This window comes from Pantherophis guttatus, chromosome 4, assembly GCF_059756535.1.
Source record: "Pantherophis guttatus breed Tessera chromosome 4, ASM5975653v1, whole genome shotgun sequence".
Lineage (NCBI taxonomy): Eukaryota > Metazoa > Chordata > Lepidosauria > Squamata > Colubridae > Pantherophis > Pantherophis guttatus.
In genome coordinates, this window is record NC_142066.1 from 54,035,872 (window position 1) to 54,056,653 (window position 20,782).

The 20,782-nt window shown below is 39.1% G+C and overlaps 1 protein-coding gene across 34 annotated transcripts in view; it reads right to left on the bottom strand.

The window, feature by feature from the left end:
* The window catches only part of MAPT (microtubule associated protein tau), a 123,527-nt gene that overhangs the window by 65,987 nt on the left and 36,758 nt on the right, over positions 1–20,782 (bottom strand). For 17 of the 34 annotated variants that reach the window (XM_087893971.1, XM_087893979.1, XM_034415905.3 and 14 more), the window contains exons 2-3: positions 9,901–9,990; positions 471–557 (exon numbers count right to left, since the gene is read on the bottom strand). In XM_087893971.1, the coding sequence (XP_087750097.1) occupies positions 471–557; positions 9,901–9,973 (160 nt within the window). In that variant the 5' untranslated portion in view covers positions 9,974–9,990. Of the gene's footprint in view, positions 1–470; positions 558–9,900; positions 9,991–17,138; positions 17,174–20,782 lie in introns of all 34 variants that reach the window. The other 17 variants (XM_087893980.1, XM_087893970.1, XM_087893981.1 and 14 more) reach the window with 3 other exon arrangements.

The window sequence follows — 20,782 nt, forward strand, 5'->3', positions numbered from 1 at the left end:
TCAATTTTAATTTAGTAATGATGTAGGGTTATAGATAGAGCCTAAATTTACCTAATCCTAACCCTAACTAACCCATTACCTTTTTGTCCATGATCTGGAAAGAATGTCCCTATAAATGAAATATTTCTTTTAATGTTATTCTGAAACTAAACTATGTCAATTCCTACGTTAATTTTTTCAAAAGAAGGTGAATATTTAAAATCCTTGGGAAGGCACTATAGGGGAGAAACAATATCAGGCTAAGAACAACTCTGGATTTAATTGTGAAAGGCGCAAACAAGACCACAAAAAAGGTTTTTCACAGCAATTCCAGTCACAGCAATAATTAAAGCTAAAAGAAAAATCATTTAATACTAGATGTAATAAAGTTTTCATTATTGTTAGCTGGACCTGTATTGATGCACTTTTAAGAGACACATTCAAGAGTTGGCTGCTATAAGTTTCAAAGTAATGAGACAAAGAGCTCCCACCTTCCACAGTTGGGGTACTCTTAGCATCAGAAGCTTCAGACCCTGGTTCATCAGATCCATCATCAACTGGTATATGGAGGGGAGTGCCTAGAAACACACACATTCAGCACTCAGGATAAGGAGCTCAGCTTTGGAATATGGCCCATCAACTAAGCAATAAGGTTTTGAATTAGGCTGCTCATCCCTGCAGAGCAAGAAATGGGCATGCATATGCGATTGCTTAAAGGCAGGCATTAGCAAAGGAAGATTAACAGTAGAAATAGAAGTACCCCTTACAGATTTTGAAGCCAAGCAACAAAACAGGTACTGCAAGGTAAAAAGCAGCTAAACTGGTGGTGCATCAATCAGTAGCAAATTTGAAAGCAGAGTCAAGAAGTCCAAATGCAATGCAAGCTTTTTCATCTTCTTCTTTCAGTACAGATTATAATAGCCCCTCATAAGAATGCCTTGCGTCATGCCTTGGTTGCAGATAATGCATTTAAAGATATTAGAACATTCAGTATGGAGAGAATTAAACATCTACAGTAATTTATACAATAAGCTGTGTTTTAGTATCAAGTTGGTCATCGCTGAAGATATCTCATGCATAGTTCTAAGGATCAAGAAAAGCAGATCTGTTCTTATTCATCCCGAAAATGTATAAAATGCCCGAATCAACTGGCTTTTTTCAGAAAAACAACCTTGCCAGAAAAACTAATAACAAACATTGAACCTGGACAATGAACATTTGAGTAGACACCAAGTTGTCTTTTTAATGTCTTTTTGATATTTTACAGGTATACCTGACTGAACAGGATAGGAGCATGAGAAATTCTGGGATGTCTGTTGATTATAAAAGGTAATCTACTGGGGAAAATCTGAGGAAGTATTCTTGCTGATTGCTTCTGAAAAGTGTTATTCTTTTCCCCGAATGATAGTGTAATATAAATGAGACATATATTTGGAGGAATTTCCAAGATCTATGGAATTTCTCCCCTCCAATACCAGCTAAAATTTTGAAATGGAAAGAAATGTAGTTATGAATCAGGCAGCAGGACACTCAAACTGCTGATACAGTTAAGTGAGAAACAGTGTGATCCACATAGAGAAATAGAAGCTGCTTTATCAATAGACAGTAATCATTTCAAAGTGACTGGCCAGTCATGTTTATTGAGTAACCTTCATGCAAATTATAACAGCTTGTAATCATTCAGAGATAGCGAATCTATAAATAGAAGCTAGGTCTTTTGAAAAAAAACGGAAACTTCCGTCTAATTCTTGCATTTCTTTTAGTGCTAATGAAGGAAGAAAAGCTCATATGATTTGGCAGCGTTGCTCCAAATTTTTTTTCTTCCAAATGAATACACTCAATGTTTTCTTCTGTTCACATGATGAGCAAATTATTCCATCAAGCAAATCCATGATGAAGTCTTCATATGGAACACACAAGTTTATTCAATTACCTATACTTCATGTCTCTTCTTTCAATTTTTTTTAAAAAAAAACAACAGTGGACCCAAAATAAGGCATCTTTCATATCATCTGCTAGAAAAATATTTCTGAAATCAGGCCAAAATGCATATTTTATTGAGTAAAAGGGCAGCAGACTTATTGCTATGGGTAGAGTAGAACAGGCAGCAATTTGTTGTAACTAAATAAATGCGTGCCTGGTGAATTACATGATTATCCTTAAGGAAGAGACAGTTATAATGAATTTCTATTATATTACACCACTATACTTGTCATTACAGTCCATGATTAAGCCATCCAATTTTTGATGCAATATGAACATTTCCCTGCAATTTTCATGGCAACATTTTCAAAAGTGCTTTACCAGTACCTTCTTTCTAGGGCTGAGAGAGGATGATTGGCTCAAAGTCACCCAGCTGATTTCTGCGCCTAAAGGAGGATTAGATTTTCCAGTACTAATCTAATGCATTAACCACTAGATCAAACTGGCCTTCTATGCTGCTACATACAAAAGCCCATCTATCTAAAGAACATAGTGCTACTTTTTGCAAATTATATTATTTTCTACTTTACTATTTTATTACTTCACAAGGATATAAGTGCTTCTTCATAGATAATTCTTGGCAGCAGGGCAGCCTGCCTATACACCCAGGACCATGAACACTGAAACTTCAATGGTTACATTTCCAATAATCGCTTGCTAGAGCCTGGCATGCTAGTTTAATTTAAATACTGATTTCATTTTTAGTGATGAAAGGCATTCTCTTATTTTTGTTCCCTTGCATGTTCTTCATTTGATCTCCACAGCAATTAATGAAATGGAAGTTATAGTTTATGTTGTCCTTTTTCTGAGTCAACTGTAACAACTTGACATATACAGCCAAAGAAAGAAATAGAATAATAGAAATCATTCTCTATATTCAGAGTAGAATATTCTCAACAAAAGGAAGTTACTTCCTTAGTTGAAAGTGCATATTATCAGAACTTTTAAGTTTTTGTCACATGCAATCCAAAATATCTCTGAATGTTCCATTAAAAGTTCATTGAGAACTAAGCAAACAATTTATTTGCTAGGAGGTCAGCAAAACAGTAGAGCATTACTAATTATGACAGACAATGGCTGAAAAGCAATCTCAAGCCTTGAAAGGCAATCCCAATCACACCTAAGAAGTACAGGTAAATCCCTGGGTTATGAGCGTTCCCTTAGTGAACATTCAAAGTTACACGATAAGTGCCTCCTAGCATTTAAGAACAAGTCCCGAAACTATGAATTTTGCACCACCATGGCAGTTGTTCGTCCTTACGAACAACCACAGAAGCTCTGCAACATTCATCCTGAACGTTAGCGGCCAAAATGGAGCTTCCAAGGGGCGACACTCCATTCGGGCCTCCGCAGGCCTTACCCAGCATGTTGCAGGCCGAAATGGAGCTTCTGAGGGGCGGATCTGCCCAGGAGTGAAATCTATTTACTTTCCTTACCAGTTCGGAAGTGCATGTACTGTGCGCGCATGTGAGCGAATACAGGGACCTTCTGTGCATACACAGAGGGTAAAAAACACATTTTTAACCAGGAAGTAACGACAACTGGGCGGGTGGGTGGACCCTTGTGCTGCCATCACTACCGGTTCTTCGAACCACCCGCCACGATCACTACTGGATCAGCCGAACCAATCCAAACCAGGAGCATTTCACCCCTGGATCTGCCCCTCAGAAGCTCTGTTCAGGCCTCCAGAGGCTTCACCCGGCATGTTGCAGGCTGAAATGGAACATCTGAGGGCGGATCCACCCCTCAGAAACTCCATTTCAGCCTGCAACATGCTGGGCGAGGGCTGCACAGGCCTAAACCAAACTGCAGAGGGGCGCACAGGGCTGAGAGGCTTGAGACTGCTTGCTAGATGTTCACAAGGTAAGTGACCTGGCACGGCATGTTGGGGGGGGGCAAGCAATTGTGGGGACCATGAGGTATTTTTCAGTGGGTTGGGGAGGTCTTGGGTGGTCTTATGCAGGTGGCCTGTTTCATCACTAGGCCCTCCTTGGCCTTCCCCACCCTGAAATACTTTATGTGCACTTAACAAGGCTCACATTCGATTACTGAATGCATGAGCGAAAAGAGGGAGTGATCCCTTTCAAGGTACAGGAGTCACTCTCACAAATCCTCGGGTTATGAATGGAATGGGCAGACTCCATTCCATTAATAACTTGAGGACTACCTGTACCTGTTTTTTGATAATTTTATTTATCTTTATTTTATTTTTAAAAAAATATTTTTACCAATTTGCCGAATTATTAATTTCTCTCTGAGGTCTTTGACAAAGTTCTAAAATATCATGATTTTACATCAGGTTTCATGCAATGACTATTAATCACCTTCTATTAGTTGATGGGGAAGAAATGACCAACCATTTATTTTAACTTTTCCCAAAAATAGGCATAATGTAGCTTGCTATTCTGCACCTAACACCTTTCTCTATAACCGATATCTCTGCTGAATTTGTCAGGTGTTTTTTCCATAAACACTATTATGTTTGGAAATGTTCATTCAGGCCTTTCTCTACTTCGTTAAACATTTTATTGAGAAGAATATAAACTATTTTTCCTGGCTCTCTCCTATTTTTCACAATATTTAGCAGATGGCTCAGAGATAAATAATCAGCTTATAGGGCAATTCTGATCAAATCGGTGCTGGAACTTTCCAGGATCCACACTAAGATCCTGATTTGAATAGTCTTAAGTGGATTGAATAAAACACTGATCACTGCTGGCACAGTGTCCTCAGTGGCGCCACAATGTCCTCAAAACTTCAAAACAAGTTTTTCATCATTCAGATGAGGGCCCTTAAATTCTATGCCTTTGTGAGAACTGCAGGTCTTGGATACTTAAGGCTTACCCTCAGCCAAGCACTAGAACCTTACTGTACTATGCAAAGAGGACTTTACTTAAACCAATAAAGTGGCTATCTTCACAAGATCCAAGAATAAATGCCACTATCCAACTGAGTACTCAGCATGGGGCAAAGAGTAATCAAGCAGGTTACAATTCATTGCCCATGGTGAAGGAGCTGTGATTCTCCATTGGTTACCATGGTGAAGGGACTGTGAAGGCCGGCTCTGAGAGCCAGGGGGAGGAATGGGAACAAAAGCCCTTCTCAAATTCGTCTTGTATCAGCCTGGTTTGACTGAAAGTTAAAAAGCACTGAGCCTGGATAATCTTGCTAAAGTCCTGGAAAATAAAGAGAATACATGAAGCAAACAAGAAAACTCCTGAAGAAAAAAAGAAGTTCTTACAAGTATTTATTTGTCTTGCCTTAGGATCCCAAGTTCCTCTAAGGCTCAAGAATGTCCATTGTAAATCAAAATAAATACTTCCAAGTAGACTTATTTTGGGTTTACTGTATAAGACACAGTTCAGTGACTCAGATCAATGGATAAAAATCCTGTTATTGGCATTACATAACATGGCCACAAGATTTTGTAAAAATAAAATAGCAAAAGAGTTAAAATCAAATCAGTTTTAATGCTGGCTTTTAACATGAAAGGAACTTGCTTTCAGGATGCAGAAAGGATGAAAGTTCATATATGATTTTCAGAGGAGTAGTTTCCATCATCTTTTCAAACACTAGGAACACCTTCTTGCATAGATTTTATGTTTCAACTTGTCACTCGCAGATTATATTATGAGAAAGTATCTCCACTTGATCTCTCAGGCATAGAAAATGAGAATCTTCCTGAAAAAAAATTATTAAAGCCTAGAATTGCTATTAAAAAAATCATAAGACACTAGGCAGGAATACAACCATTTCAGCCTAAGTAATTCTTATTTTCAAGTCTTTGAGTATATGAATAGGTTCCGGTTGATGTTGTCCATAGCAAGGTCTTTTATAAAGCTGCCAATGCAGAATAGATTGTGCTCTAGAGATAAGCAGCTTGACTTAATAAAAGTCAGTTTCATGTTCATAAAGATAAAAACATTTCACCTGCTGCTAAAACCAAGAAGTAAAATAATCCCCTAAAAAGTGACCAGAATACTTGTAGAAACGAGTATCCCAAAGCACATGAGGATAGAAGAAATAAAGAACACCTGAAAGCTCTTTTTGACATTCCAAGTCTGGCTGCTTGCAAAATGCTCGACTACAGTTCTTATCTTCCCTATATGCATAAATTTCTGTGGCACATTGACCCCCAACAAATTTATCCGATCGTGACTTTTGAACTGTTATGGTGTTCAATGATGACTTAGCTCATATATTATTTGAAACCTCTAGCATGTTAAAATTTCAGAAAACACTGAAGGGAGCAACAGAAAACAGATGGGTGCACATTTAAAAAAGCAATTATTGGAATGTAAGCATTCTGGAATATCACATTAAAAATTATTTTGGTTTTTTGAATACAGACAATATTATAGTGCTACTTCTTAGCACAAGATGGGTGAAATTAACAAGACATTCTCACAATCCTTAATACAGAGACATTAATTGCAGCTTTGATCCAATGGATATTAAATTTGAAGCCAAATCAAAGATGAAGAGAACTGCATGAAAAGAAATCTGTTAATTTCTATATGATTTTGTCATTTTCCACAGTTTGGCTCAACAATGTTCTGTTTATTTCACAAATTCATGATAATGTATTATCCACTTTGAATTTTATTTGTCAGTCTGGGCAATAAGGAAGCAGTGTGGGCAATGATGGAGCAGCTTTGTTCTGGAAAATAACAGTAAATCTGGCAACTCAATGGTTCCAATGTTTATTCTGATATGCAATGGACTTCTGGAATATAAAATGTGAATATGAATAAGTGTTTTAATTGCTTTTTTAAAAACATAATTAAGTATCTGGCCACCTGGAGCATGATAAAGATGTTGATGGATACCAAAAAGAATCAGAATTTTTTTTGCATCAGAAGGAAAAGAAACTTAATAATGTTTTAGAATTCCCACCCTAGTTTAATAGTCAAAAACCAATATCAGGTATTCATATTCTCAAAGTCCTCTCCTCTCCACCCTTCCTATTCAAATGTGGTTCAATTAATTTATGATTCTTCAAGATCATACTATCTCAATCTTCAACTATTGGGTTTTAGTATAATAATTTAGCTTATAAGTGAAGGTTCTCTTGAAACAAGCTTGATTACTGGTGATTTTATGGATACATCCATGTATTTTGTCAGGCACCCTATAGAAATGGCTTGCCGTGTCTTTCTTCCAGGATGCATTTTGAGTCCCCAGTCTAGTTCTGGAATTCAAAGATAATCTTAGCTTCCAAGAGGAGTAAAGCCTGACCCAGTGCTGCCACTGATATATTTCAGACCTAACACAGAACCATATTTTACTGGTGCATGGAGAGAGAAAGTAAAGGAAGGGATTATGAAAAAGCCCAATATTTGGACCCGCCTTGCAAAATTATAGTATAATAAGAGAATTTTAAGATCATTAAGAAGCGGTCAAATTTTTAAACTGCTGAAACACCTCAGACACAAATTGCTTTATGTACTTTTATTCTAGAATTGGTAGCAGTGTTAAATATATTAATACATTCTGATTGTTTCTTAATAGCTGGAACAGAAATTATGAGTTTATCCCATATGTGGTACAAAATGTGTCAATACTTTCAATATATCAATATATTTAATATACCAGAACAAAATGCTTAACATGAGGATCCATTTGACATTTCTGCTGTATTAGACTACATCTAATCAATCTGGCTGCCATCAGATTATCTAACTGTCCTGACTGCTGATTAATCTTTGGCCAAGCTGGTTTCCAACTGCTGCAAGTTGATGAGGGCTGGTCTCTGACTGGTTCTTCGTGTTTGATCTTGATTGATTGTTTTGTTGGTATTGGTTCCTGACTGGTCCTTTGCTCAAACCAGCTTCTGACTGGTCATTTTTGGAATGCTGAGTTCTGATTGGTTCTTTGTTTGTGTTGGCTTCTGGTTGGCTAGTCCTGTTTGGGACCTTGTCCAGGCAAATTTCTGATTTTAACATTTTGGGGAATTGTTTCTTGCTTAGTCCTGCTTTGGGGAGGATCTTGCCATGGCACAGGATAGGTAACCAGGCTTTGTTAACTTTCAGGCTTTCTTCTTTCTTGATGAAGCTCTTGGGATGTTTATAGATTTCAATAGCCTCTCTATTGCAGGTGTATATAATAGTCTGAAGTTGTTGACAGCACATGCATGTCTTTGAAATGAATTTTATTACCTGTATGGCACAATGCATGTTCTGCTACTGATGGGGTGGTTTGTTTTTTTTTGGCTGTTCTTGTCTGCAGTGCCTCTCATGCATTTTGTGGTACCAATGTATATCTGTCCACAGCTAGAGAATGCAATAGATACAGAATGCTATGAAGAGTTCTCTGATTTTCTTAATCGGCCTGTAGATGGCTTTAAGATTGTACTTTTCTAATAATTTATCTGTTTGATCAGGGACCTTATTTATTTCATTTACCTTTCACATTTCTCTACTGCCCATCGCCCTCAAAGAGGGACTCTGGATGGTGTACAGTAAAATGCTAAAATATAAAACAGTATATATGAAAGTTAAAAAAATGAAGAGAAGGCCAGAGATTAAAAATTGGTTAAAAGCAAAGGGAGGGCTTTCGGGAAGTAATTAGACCCATGGCTGCAGGCTCCCCTGGGCTCCCCATGTGAGGTTGCAGAGCCAAATCTTAACTCCTTTTCAGAAGGCCAGAAGGATTTCATAGGGCAGAGGCAACAGCAGAAAAGGCTCTCTTCCTAGACCCTGCCAGTTAGAGTACTTTAACTGACAGAGTCTGCAATATATTTCCCCTGCCTGACCTGGTGGGATGGGCTAATATAATAGGATAAAGGTAGTTCCATAGATAGTCTGGCCCCATTCCATGTAGGGCTTTATAGCTCAAAATCGGCACCTTGAATTGGACCCAGAAGCAAACTGGCACCCAAATCAGCTCGCTGAACAGAGGTGTTATATGCACCTTTCTAAAACCTGGATGCCTAAAATTGCCCCTGCAACCGCATTTCATACCTGCTGAAGCTTCTGGATACTTTTCAAGGGTAGCCACATGTAGAGAGTACCGCAGTAGTCCAAATGATATATGACCAGAGCATGAGTGACCTAGTGGAGAGCCTCCCTATTCAGGAAAGGGCATAACTGGCAGACAACACAAAGTTGAATAAAGGTCCTCATTGCCATAGGTACCATTTGCTCTTTGAGCAGGAGCCATGAGTCTGGAGGATCCCAAGATTATGCATCAGATCTGTGTGGGATACTGCAACTCCATTCAAGACCAAAGGTGATAAACTCCTGGATACAGAGAGGCTCACCCACAGGCACTCCCATCTTACCAGGGTTCAGCTAAAGTCTGTGGTTCTCCATCTGGGCCCCCCCAGTCTCCATGCACCGCAAAAGAACGTCCTCAGCATCATTCACTTCACCTTGTACAGAGATATATCACCTACCTTCTCTAGGTAAGGAGAAATACCCTTCCTATTGGTAGTTCACGAATGTATCTACTAAACAGAAATGCTGGCCATGAAAACCTGCACCCATATATAGATTACACTCACATTATAATAAACTATCAGCTCTCTAAACGTCACTCTGGATAAAGAGTGACGTTTAGTCACTCTTAAAGTAAAAATACTTTAAACTAGAGTTTAAAATGAATATGTAGTGTCTCTTTGCTGTAGGATTCAAACAATTACTCTTCTAGAATTGAACACACATTTATAGTCATTTTTCTGGTTATATAGACTTCTAATTGTTGTTAAGTAACAAAGCTTAGCAAACCTTTTTTACGGTTTAAGGCAAAGATTGACAGCAACTGGTGTGTGTGTGTTTGTGTGTGTGTGTGTGTGTATAATTGTATTTATGACTACCTTGTCCTTAGCTCATTTAGACTTCCAAATTTATTCCTATTGATAATCTCTCTTAATTTTTTTTTATCCTGGCTTCCACCTTGTGAATAAAACATTCCTGTTTCCCATCTCATATGACTCACCTGTCGGATTCCACCTAGCTTGGCTCACCAAATGATCATCTGGCATACTGAAGTCCTGATGTTGATCAGCCATCCTATCAGAAAAGTCACCTTGAAAAATAAAAGAAGAGATATGGAGCATTTTTAAAAAAAGCAGTGACTTTCTTGAATAGCATCTACCTTAAGCGTTATAATACAGGTGGTACTCTTTTAGTGACCACTCATTCAACAACTGTTCTAAGCTTCAATGGCGCTAATCAGGGAGACTTACAACTGGTCCTTGAAGTTGCAGTTGTCACATGATCACAATTCACGCACATGGTGACTGGCTTCCATTTATGATGGCTACAGTATCCCACAGGCACACATCACCATTTGCGACCTTCCTTGCCAGTTTCCCACACGTTGGAAGCAGGGAAGGTCACAAATTGCTTCTAAAAGTTGCTCCTGCCACTTTTTCTCCAGAGGAATCCCCAGGCTGCAGGATGCATGGGGGCCCTGGGCCCACCTGCCCTCATACCACACACCCCAGCGCCCACTTTGCCACCCACTCTTATGGTAGGGCACCCATTCCTCCGCTCCTCATAGAAGACAAAATAATTATTTTTTTTAATAGTTTGTTAACAAAGTCACCAAAATAATAGATGACTGCAAAGAAAAACAGAATGAAAGAAATTTAAAACATCCAACTTAAACTTTACAATTTCCTTTCATCACCATAATCGAAAATAAGGTGATAAATCTTCTTTTTTCCAATAGCAGAATTCCTCCAGGGATGGTAAGATCCATGGTGAACACATTTTAAGCAATAATTAAAAAATACTGGAATCATCCATTTTCCTTCTGACTCCTCCTTTACTATCTTTAACACCTCTCTCTCTCTCTCTCCCTCTCTCTCTCTCCTCCCTGTCTCTCCCTCAAACATCATGTTAAAGAGAAGGAATTGATAGTTTCCACAGGATATCTAAATTATTTGTTGCAAAGGATTTTTAAAAATGTGAAAATAGCCTAAAGAATAATTCCTGACCTAAAAATTCATTCCAGAAATAAAAACAGCTGACCCAAGCTGCCTAGAATCACTTTGTAGGAGAATTGGGCAGCATAAAAATTTAACAAGTAAAGGCTGTCGTTTAGCTAGATTACAACACCTTTCAAAATAGCACAGCATTTGTTTTCTCTATTCTAAACATCATTCTTTGCATTTGAATACATTGTCTTTTAAAGTATATTTATCCCAGATACGGCAAGTAGCCTTCCTGACAATACACTAAACATTACTAAGGTTTGTATTAATTTACTTTTATCAGGAAAAAAAAAAACCTTTAAAAGTGCACTTGCTTTACAGGAATTCCTTGCTTAATAACCCTACTTGGGATTGGAATTTTCATTGCTAAATGAAGCAGTCATTAGATTTAAAAAATCATGTGAAAACATGCTCAGCAATGGCAATTCAGTGGTCCTCTTGGCAGTCATGAGGTGACCATCTGATACTGCTTCTGCCCTGTGCAAACTGCCTGCTCCATCCCACTGCCCCGCTCCCAATCCGGAAAGGATTAGTGTCCTTTGGCAGATGAGGCTGCACTGCCCTACTGCACTCTCCTCTGATTCAATTCCCCACTTACCTCCTTTCCATCTCTGCCCTTTTAGCCATCCTGCACTCTGCTGCTGCCATATGCCCATGTCCCCTCCAGCTGACCTTCATCATCTTCTCCTGCTGCGCCTGGACATTTGTGATACCTTTGCCAAGTGCAAGCAGCCCTCAGCTGGGTACATCTCATCAGAAGCAGGAAGAAGATGGCAAAGATCACCTGGGGGCATCGGTAGGGGTGGGGGCGGCAGAGTGCAAGGCACGAGCCATGTGAAGTGTCAGCAGCTGCCTTTGCCGGGCATGACTCCTCAGCAATGGGAGAAAAAAGATGGGGGAGACCAGCAAGGAGATGGCAAGGGCAGTGGACTACAGGTGGCCAAAAGGGCAGAGATGGGAGTTAGATAGGCAGGGGGTTGTTGCAGACCCATGCTATGGTTGTAAATGTAGGCAGGCTGCTAAATGCCGAGTTGTGCACCCATGACCAAAGGGTCCTGCAACAGCCACAACTTCAAGGACCAGTTGTAACTAGCATTCTTTCAGCACCATTGTAACTCTGAACAGTCACTGAATGATCATTAAGTGAGGATAGCTTGTAACAAGATTTATAGATTAGAAACAGACTTGCACTTAAAATAAGCCAATGTAAAAGTATTTATCACAGATTTAAATTGGCCTTCTTTATCCTATTTTTAAATGGCATGTTATTTGAAATCAAAGCCTTTGAAAGGTTTTGTAATTTATCAGCTGGAAATAAACAAGCCTCAGCATATGCTGCCCAGAAGAGTGTTTCCTAATTTCTAGAAACTTTGCCCTATATGAGATTAAACAGCACACTGTATAAAGTAGACTATGAACTTAATGGACAGTCACAAGTGATTCTTGTATGACCCTGAGGTGTGACATGTAACTTGTCCACAAGAGGGCAATATAGGAATTAATCCACTTTTATCCCAGTACTCTTTGACTTCGTTTCACAACTTTTATGGCTATCTGGTCAGCAATAATAATTCAGGAAGACATGCCACCTTTGGGGATGGTGAAAGCAATTAATAGCATCATAGTTTGCATTTTATGGTCCTTGTAAATAGATAACCTGAACTGATTTATCATTGTGAAATAGTATGGTAGACGGTTTTTCAATTTTCCCTTTCACCACAAAGAAAAGTCTTGAAGAAGCATGTAAGTTGCTGAATGTCACTAGGGAGAACTGCTGAATATCACAAGGATTGGTTGAATATGACTGATGCCTCACTGTCCCCACTGAGCCATTTTGTAAACTTAAAAGGTTCTGGTTTATTGTGTTTTTAAAACATTAAAGAATCATATGCTACCTCTTCTCCTAATAGTAAATTCATGTCTCCCAAAGAAGCTATTGATGCTCTGTCCCTCCTCCCCACATCATTTACAAAAGCACTATTTCCTCCCTCTAGCTTATAAGTCATTTTTCTTGCCCTCAAAATCTTTGGAAAAAAAATACTTTGGGTCACTGCCTGCACTATACCTATTAATTTCCTGATGCATAGATGTAATCATACATTTAAGTAACTACAAAAACTCTTTAAAAATATTTAAGTAGCAGAGAAGAATATTCAGTCTAATCTATTTATCCAATGTCTGGGTGGTGAAAGTTCTCTACCTTGTCATCCGCAGACAGATCTTTCCAGTTTGAAGTGATAAGGGCCCTTTGGAGTTTATCTTTAACCACCCTCTTTCTCACACTGCTCCCAGACCAATGTTATCTGGCAAAGTGTCTTGGAAGTTCTTCTTTGGATAATTTCCCAGTCAGCAAGAATTCAATTTGTTTGAATATATCTAGAAGAAAACTATCCTTCAGGGACCTTACATTTCTGCCCAATTATCAACCCTCCAAAGTAAACCCCACAGGAAATGGGACTGGATGAACTAATTCTACTTTATTGTAAAGCTACATTACCAGTCTGAAAGTACAAACTTCCCATCCACCAGTTTTAACTTCCTGATCCATTAGGCTAGGTTCGTGATGGCGAACCTATGGCATGCGTGCCATAGGTGGCACGCGGAGCCATATTGGTGGGCACGCGAGCGTTGTCCTAGCTCAGCTCCAGCACGCATGTGCACGCTGGCCTGCTGATTTTCGGGCCTTCTGGGCCCACCAGAAGTCGGCAAATGGGCTGTTTCCGGCTTCCGGGGAGGTGGGGAATGCTGTTTTCGCCCTCCCCAGGGTCCTAGAAAGGCTCTGGAGCCTGGGGAGGGCGAAAAATGTGCCTACAGGGTCCACCATGCCAACACATGCCAAAAGCGGGGGGAGCACTTGGGGCCGTGCACACATGCACGGGGTGCAGGGCACATATAGTTATGGGTGTGGGCACGCACGCGCATGACCACCCAGCACGATGGCAAAAAGGTTAACCATCACTGGGTTAGGTCCTTTCACAATTTCTTTTTATGATTGTTAAGCGACTGTGGGTACATACTTATGCTTTTGGTGATGTATGGTCCCCACAGAAAGTAGCAGCTTCCCTGTTGCGTCAGAAGATAAGCAAGATTAGCCAGGACTACAGATTAGATTGGGAAGCCCAAAAACATTATGGAAGAAAGTAACGATAAACCCCTGCCTATTTCTGTCAAGAAAAACATATGGACATGTTCATGAAGCTACCATGGGTCACATTCGGCTTGAAACTGTCTTTACTACTGGTATTACCTTTTGAAACTATATAGATTTGCTAGAATGAGAGAAAGGGAAGAAGACAGGGCAGTATCGTAATGATTTGGTACGAGAACTGTCAATCAAGTAAGGTAATGTAGAGCACCTCCTCTCATTTTATATTCCAGACAGAGGGTGGATGGGTGGACGACTTGTGACAATTTTTGACACATGCGACTGCCGCAGCCCCATGGTAATATGATCAGAATTCAGATGCTTGGCTGATTCATATTTATAATGGTTTCAGTGCAGTGGTGAAATCCAAATTTTTTTACTACTGGTTCTGTGGGCGTGGCTTGGTGGGTGTGGTGTGGCTTGGTGGGCGTAGCTTGGTGGGTGTGGCAGGAAAAGGATATTGCAAAATCTCCATTCCCATCCCACTCCAGGGGAAGGATACTGCAAAATCCCCATTTCCACAGCACTCTGGGACCAGCCAGAGGTGGCATTTGCTGGTTCTCCAAACTACTCAAAATTTCCGCTACCAGTTCTCTAGAACCTGTCAGAACCTGCTGGATTTCACCCGTTTCAGTGTCCTGAGGTCATGTGATCACCTTTGGTGACCTTCTGACAAGTCAACGGGGAAGCCAGATTCACTTAACCACCATGGTACTAACTTAACTGCAATAATTCACTTAACAACTGTGGCAGGGAAGCTCGTAAAATGGGGGGAATTCATTTAAGAATTATATTTAGCAAGAGAAATTTTTGGCTCAATTATAGTCGTAAGTCAATGCATATCTTTACTTTATCATGAATGAGGAAGCCAATCTCAGATATATTTCTGAAACATGGATGAGAAGAAAAATGGAAAGATTTGATTTACCTCTTCCAGTTTTAAGAGAATTACTATTAAATTACCTCATTTTCTATATATCCCATTTGAACTGTGAGAGAATGGAGATAATATTGCTGTTCTGGTCACCTTTCTCCTAGCAGAATTCCTGACTAATTTAACCAGTTGGATTTTAAGGCAGTGTAGTAAATTTCATACTCAGATTGTCCTAGCTAAACCAGCTCATGGTTAAAGTTCCCCACTATGACAAGTGTGAGATTCATTCAAGCTGCCACTGGATCAAAACGTAGGCCTTTGTGTACCTTCATGCCAGTCTTTGTTCTGGGAGGGGAGTAGATAGGTAGGATTATCATCACTGAACAAACATCTTGGGAAGTTTGGTCTCATAGTATCTATCTTCTCTTGCAGGGATTAAGACCCCTTAAAGGTCCACCCCCCAAAAAAAAGAAGACTCACAAGAGTTCAATGGTTTCTTAAATGTTTATTTAGATCAATTTCAGACTGTTCATTGACACACACCTCAAAACATTTATTGTATGAAAATAATTTAATGAATACTACTTTAGCTAACAGCACTATGAATAATAATAACAATATCAACTTCTTGGATGGCCCCATAAACCCTTGAGATCAATATTTATTGTTTTGGGGAACCCTGTTTAGCCGATTACAGAAATCACAGTTAATAATCCTACTGAATTCCTTGTAGAGTAATAACAGCTTGACATACTGTATAACCGGCCACTGATATGATACATACATGCCACTATATCGCTCAAGCTACAGATTAATTTTCCTATCAACAGAAATATTACAACAGTTTCCAAATAAATAATGGGACTCCAGTTGCTGGATCTGAGCAAGTAGAAGTAGCAACTATCTGTAGGGGATGTTTTACATTTGGCTTCTTGCATTGAAAAAAAAATGTAGTCAATAGTCCTTTTCAATCCTAACATGTTGTTATAAAATATTCAATTACGTTTGCAATTTATTTCCCAGGAACAAATAAATCCAACTGCAGTTAATTAAATTGTCTCTTTTCATTTCAGTGAACATCTAAAATTGAAAATACAATTTATTCCTTTTTTTGTAATTAATGTAAAACAAATATATGGAAAATATCCCTCAATCCTAACATTAAAACATGATTTAAACATGGAAATTTAGATTCAGTTTAAAGGTTTATATAAGTTCTAAAGTTGCTGACTTCCAAGGGAGGCATGGTGAATTGAGCAAATCTCCAACAGAGCAGAGATGATGACCATAGCAAAGACTGAAGAACTGGTGAGTAGACAGCTTCTCTGGAATTCTCCAGACAAAGCTAGGATGGTAGGTTACTTATATGTGCTTTGGATGGAGGTTCCTCGTGAGGAGATTGCAAGATAGCAGTCTCCCATGGGTTTGTGCACCAGGAGATGAAAAGATCAGCCCTCAAGCTTACAACTGCAATTTCCTGTTATATATTTACAACCTTATAGGAGATGAAGAATTATTAAGTTTCTATTTCCTGTGATAAAGACTCTGTGTGTGTGTGTGTGTGTGTGTGTGTGTGTGTGTGTGTATTGTGTTTCTCTGAAAATAAGACAGGGTATTTTCTTTTGAACCCCGAAATAACAGCTTGGCCTTATTATCAGAGGGAGGTGGGGTGTCTTATTATTTTGGGGGTGGAGGCGGCGAGCATGGGACTGGATGTTCTATCATCGCGGCCGCCTCTCCTCTCTTTTTTTCACACTGGCCGAGCGGCTGGCCACCGCTGCCCTGACGTGTCCCGCTGCCACCACTGCCTCATGGAGGACTCTGCAAGGCTTGTTGTGCCGTTGCACGCACGAATGGAACACTGCTGCAAGCTTCATCATAATGGCACAGCTGGTGTCCTGCCACTTGCGGCTGCGCCGGTATGTTAAACTTTGCAGCAGTGCTGCCGTTCGTGCGTGCAAGGGCACAAGCCTTGCAGAGTCCTGCTCCACGAGGCGTCAGCGTAATGAGTCTCACAAAGACTCATTTCTGACAGGTAGGGTGAGAGAGAAGCGAGACACATGGAGCAAAACGTGGCTCCCATTGCAGTCTCTTCTCCCCCTCCCCCTCACCGGGCATGGCAGGGCTCCTGCCCCTTGCTTAGCCACCTGCCCCCTTTAGGGATGCAATTTGGGGGTGGCAAGTAGGGCGGGCGAGAAGCGGGAAGCGCGTCTTACCTTTCCAGCTCCATCGCGTTCCTCGCCGTTGTGTCCTGGGAAACATGTTGGAAAAAAAACTTTATTGAACTCGCGAGAAGGTTTTTATATATATATATATCTTTGCACTTTTTATTTCTTCTTATCTCTGAGTTTAGTTTGTATCTTGTCCTATCATTGTAATTAAAATCTTCAATAATAGTTTTTAAAAAGTTGCAAAGATATTAAATACAAACAATTCCATTTGTTACATTAATTATCCATAACAGGGAACTAACAAATTAAAACAAATGTTTCAATTTATGCAGATGTCTATGTATTATATTCAGCTTCATGCATAATTTTTTTATCTTATTTTCCAAGGAGCCACTTTATTATTTCCTATAAATTATTTCCTATAAAAACTGGAAGTAACTTAAGATATATGTTTCAGTAATGTCTTTCTTAAATCAAACTCAATTCTTAACAACTAAAGAAATGGCCATGCATTTTCCTACCAATGATACAATAGTGGCTAATTCTGAGGTTTCCTGCTGGTCTCTCATCCAATTACTAACCATTTCCAACTCTTCTTAGCCTTTTCAAGATTAATCAAAATTAGTTAAGTTCTGATACTATACAGACTGACCAGAAAATAATGATGCATTACCTCCTTTAAAATAATGCTTCCACACTAATATACTTTGGCATGAATACCTAACTCATTTCAGGATGGTTTACCTTTCTCTGATAACTCATTAAAACATATAAAATGGAGTGGTGTACTTCACAGATATTCACAGATATAAATTTTAAATATGCACGTTTTTAGAATTCAGTTATACCTAAATTTTATTTAAAGTTGTATCTATCAATTCTTATTTTAAAAAATACTATTAGTTCCATAACCTCCCAATAATGTGACAAAATGCCTGTTTAAGGTGACAGGAAACCTAAATACTTGACACTGTTACATTTATAATTTTGCAGTATTTTATTTCAGATTTCATTCATGTAGTGTCTGCATCTTGTTTTGAAAGTGAAGTATACCGTAAGCAAGCAGAATCGCACTAGTTCAGAAACCTGTTTCAGTCTGAGTTACAGTCTGTTTTGGGACTGATTCACTTTAACAAATTACCTTTATTAGGAGAAAGCCAAGGGATTTTAAACCTATTACCATGCTTAAGCTATAAATGACATCCGAACCATAGTATCTTACTGACTGCTTCAACAAGCTGGGGATAAAGGACTTGAGCCATAGTTTTCAAAGAAAATTCACAAAGCATCAAAAGGATCTCATTGTTGGAACACATCAGTCAGAAGAATGGTACAAAAAACTTCCAAGTCATTGGATATACCATGGAATACAGTGAGGACAATCATCAACAAGTGGAGAAACTATGGCATATTACAGTGATATCACCAAGAACTGGATGTCTTTCCAAAATTGATCAAAAATCAAGAAGGAAACTGATTCCAAAGACTTTTTTCTTGGCTCAAAAACAACACTGAATATCACCAAAAGTATACCATATCCAAAGTGAAACATGGTGGAGACAGCAATATGCTTTGGAGCTTTTTTTCAACTGGAAATATCACATTTCAACACAACAATGACCCAAAGCACTCCTCCAAATCAACAAAAGAATGGCTTCACCAGAAGATCAAAGTTTTGGAAATAACGGAGTCGGGCCCAGATCTGAACCTAATTGAAAATCTCTGGGTTGACCTGAACGAGGTGCCCTTGCAATCTAACAGGTTTGAAATGTTTTTGCAAGGAAGAATGGGCAAAGATTCCCAAGGCAAGATGTGCCATCATGCTCGTAGGCTCCTAAACAGAAGACTGCAAGAAAAGATGCTTCAACGAAGTATGAATTTAAGGGTATGCACGTTTATGCAACCACATTACTGTGTTTTATTTTTATTTCCCCCCCTAAAATATGTCACTTTGTTTTTCAATTGGATTGCACAGCTTTTATGTTATGTTAAAGGTGGAAAAAATTCAAAATTACAAAAGCATGCACGAATATAGTAAGATCTAAATTTAAACAGTGCTCTTTCAAAAGGCAACTGGACTTTCTGATTTTTCTTTGAAGACGTTTCACTTCTCATCCAAGAAGCTTCTTCAGCTCTGACTGGAGCTCTTCCCCACCACCCAAACAGAGCTGAAGAAGCTTTTTGGATGAGAAGTGAAACAACTTCAAAGAAAAACCAGAAAGTCCAGTTGCCTCTTGAAAAAGCACCTTTGGGACATTCTGAAATTAGAATAATAGATATCCTGTATCTTTTGATTAAATGTGACCAATTTACATCAAATCTGCATCAAACGCTTTGTGGCAGATACATGTCCAGGCTAAAGTTAAGGATATTAAGGTTTAGGATCATTATTTGAAGAACTAACTATAGATCATGTAACAGTAACAGAGAGGCTCGAAGCTCATTTTAAGAAATCCTGTTAACTGATGAATCTCTAGGAGCAATTTGAACAGTACTAGGAACATGCCCTTTTCAAAGTTGTGTAAAGTAAATCTGTAATCAATTTCTTTAACTCTATGTTTATAACTAATACACAATCCTTTAATGGAGAAGAATCAAATATATATTCCTCATGACAGTGGTGAAATCTAAATTTTTTTACTACCGGTTCTGTGGGTATGGCTGGTGGGCGTGGCGTCGCTTGGTGGGCGTGGCTTGGTGGGCATGGTAGGGGAAGGATACTGCAAAATCCCATTCCCTCCCCACTCCTGGGGAAGGATATTGCAAAATCTCCATTCCCACTCCACTCTGGGGCCAGCCAGAGGTGGTATTTGCTGGTTCACCCAACTACTCAAAATTCTGCTACCAGTTCTCCGAACTGCTCAAAATTTCCGCTACCAGTTCTCCAGAACCTGCCAGAACCTGCTGGATTTCACCCCTGCCTCAAGCCTTCTATGACTTATAGTAGTCCCCAATTGTGACGCCCTCAAAGAGCTGGATTACAACTTTTAGCATTTCATACAACTGACCATACTGGCTGGTGCCGACAAGACCTAAGGACAAAGATAATACTATTGCAGTGGTCAGATCTGAATTTTGAGACCATTTAAAGGACACAATCACAAAATGGTTGTTACCATGGTGATGTGGCCAATGAAAAAAACCCTCTATACCAAAATGGAACAAAATGGACAACAGGTTGCCACCACTCTCCAATTTATTGCCCAAGAGCTCTTTGGGGTCTACATGATGCCTAAAGAGAGGCATTGTGACAAATACAGATCGTGCTTGATGACAGTACTTTGCTTTGTTGCATGTAGGCATCCCTTCTTTTTATTTTTCAGTTAAAGAAATCTACAAAAATAAATTTTAAGGGAGTTTGCCAGATTCTAAAGGATTTGCCGCTAGACAAACTACTGCTTCTCAGCACAGCATTGGAGATCCGAGGAATTCCAGACTTTTCCTTAATTTAGTTTGTTAATTAATTAATTATTCAATTAATTAATTAATTAATTAATTCACCAGGAAGTAGAAACTGCTCTTCTAACATAGGACTTAGCATAAACAGCCTATTAAAAAAAAAGGTTAAAATGGCCTCATGTTTTTTTTCTTGTTAAGCAAATTGCTGATTTCTAAAATTAGTAAAAATAATCACTTATATTAAATGGCTTTCCTGTGATTTCAGTATTTTATTTCCTACAACTGAAGAG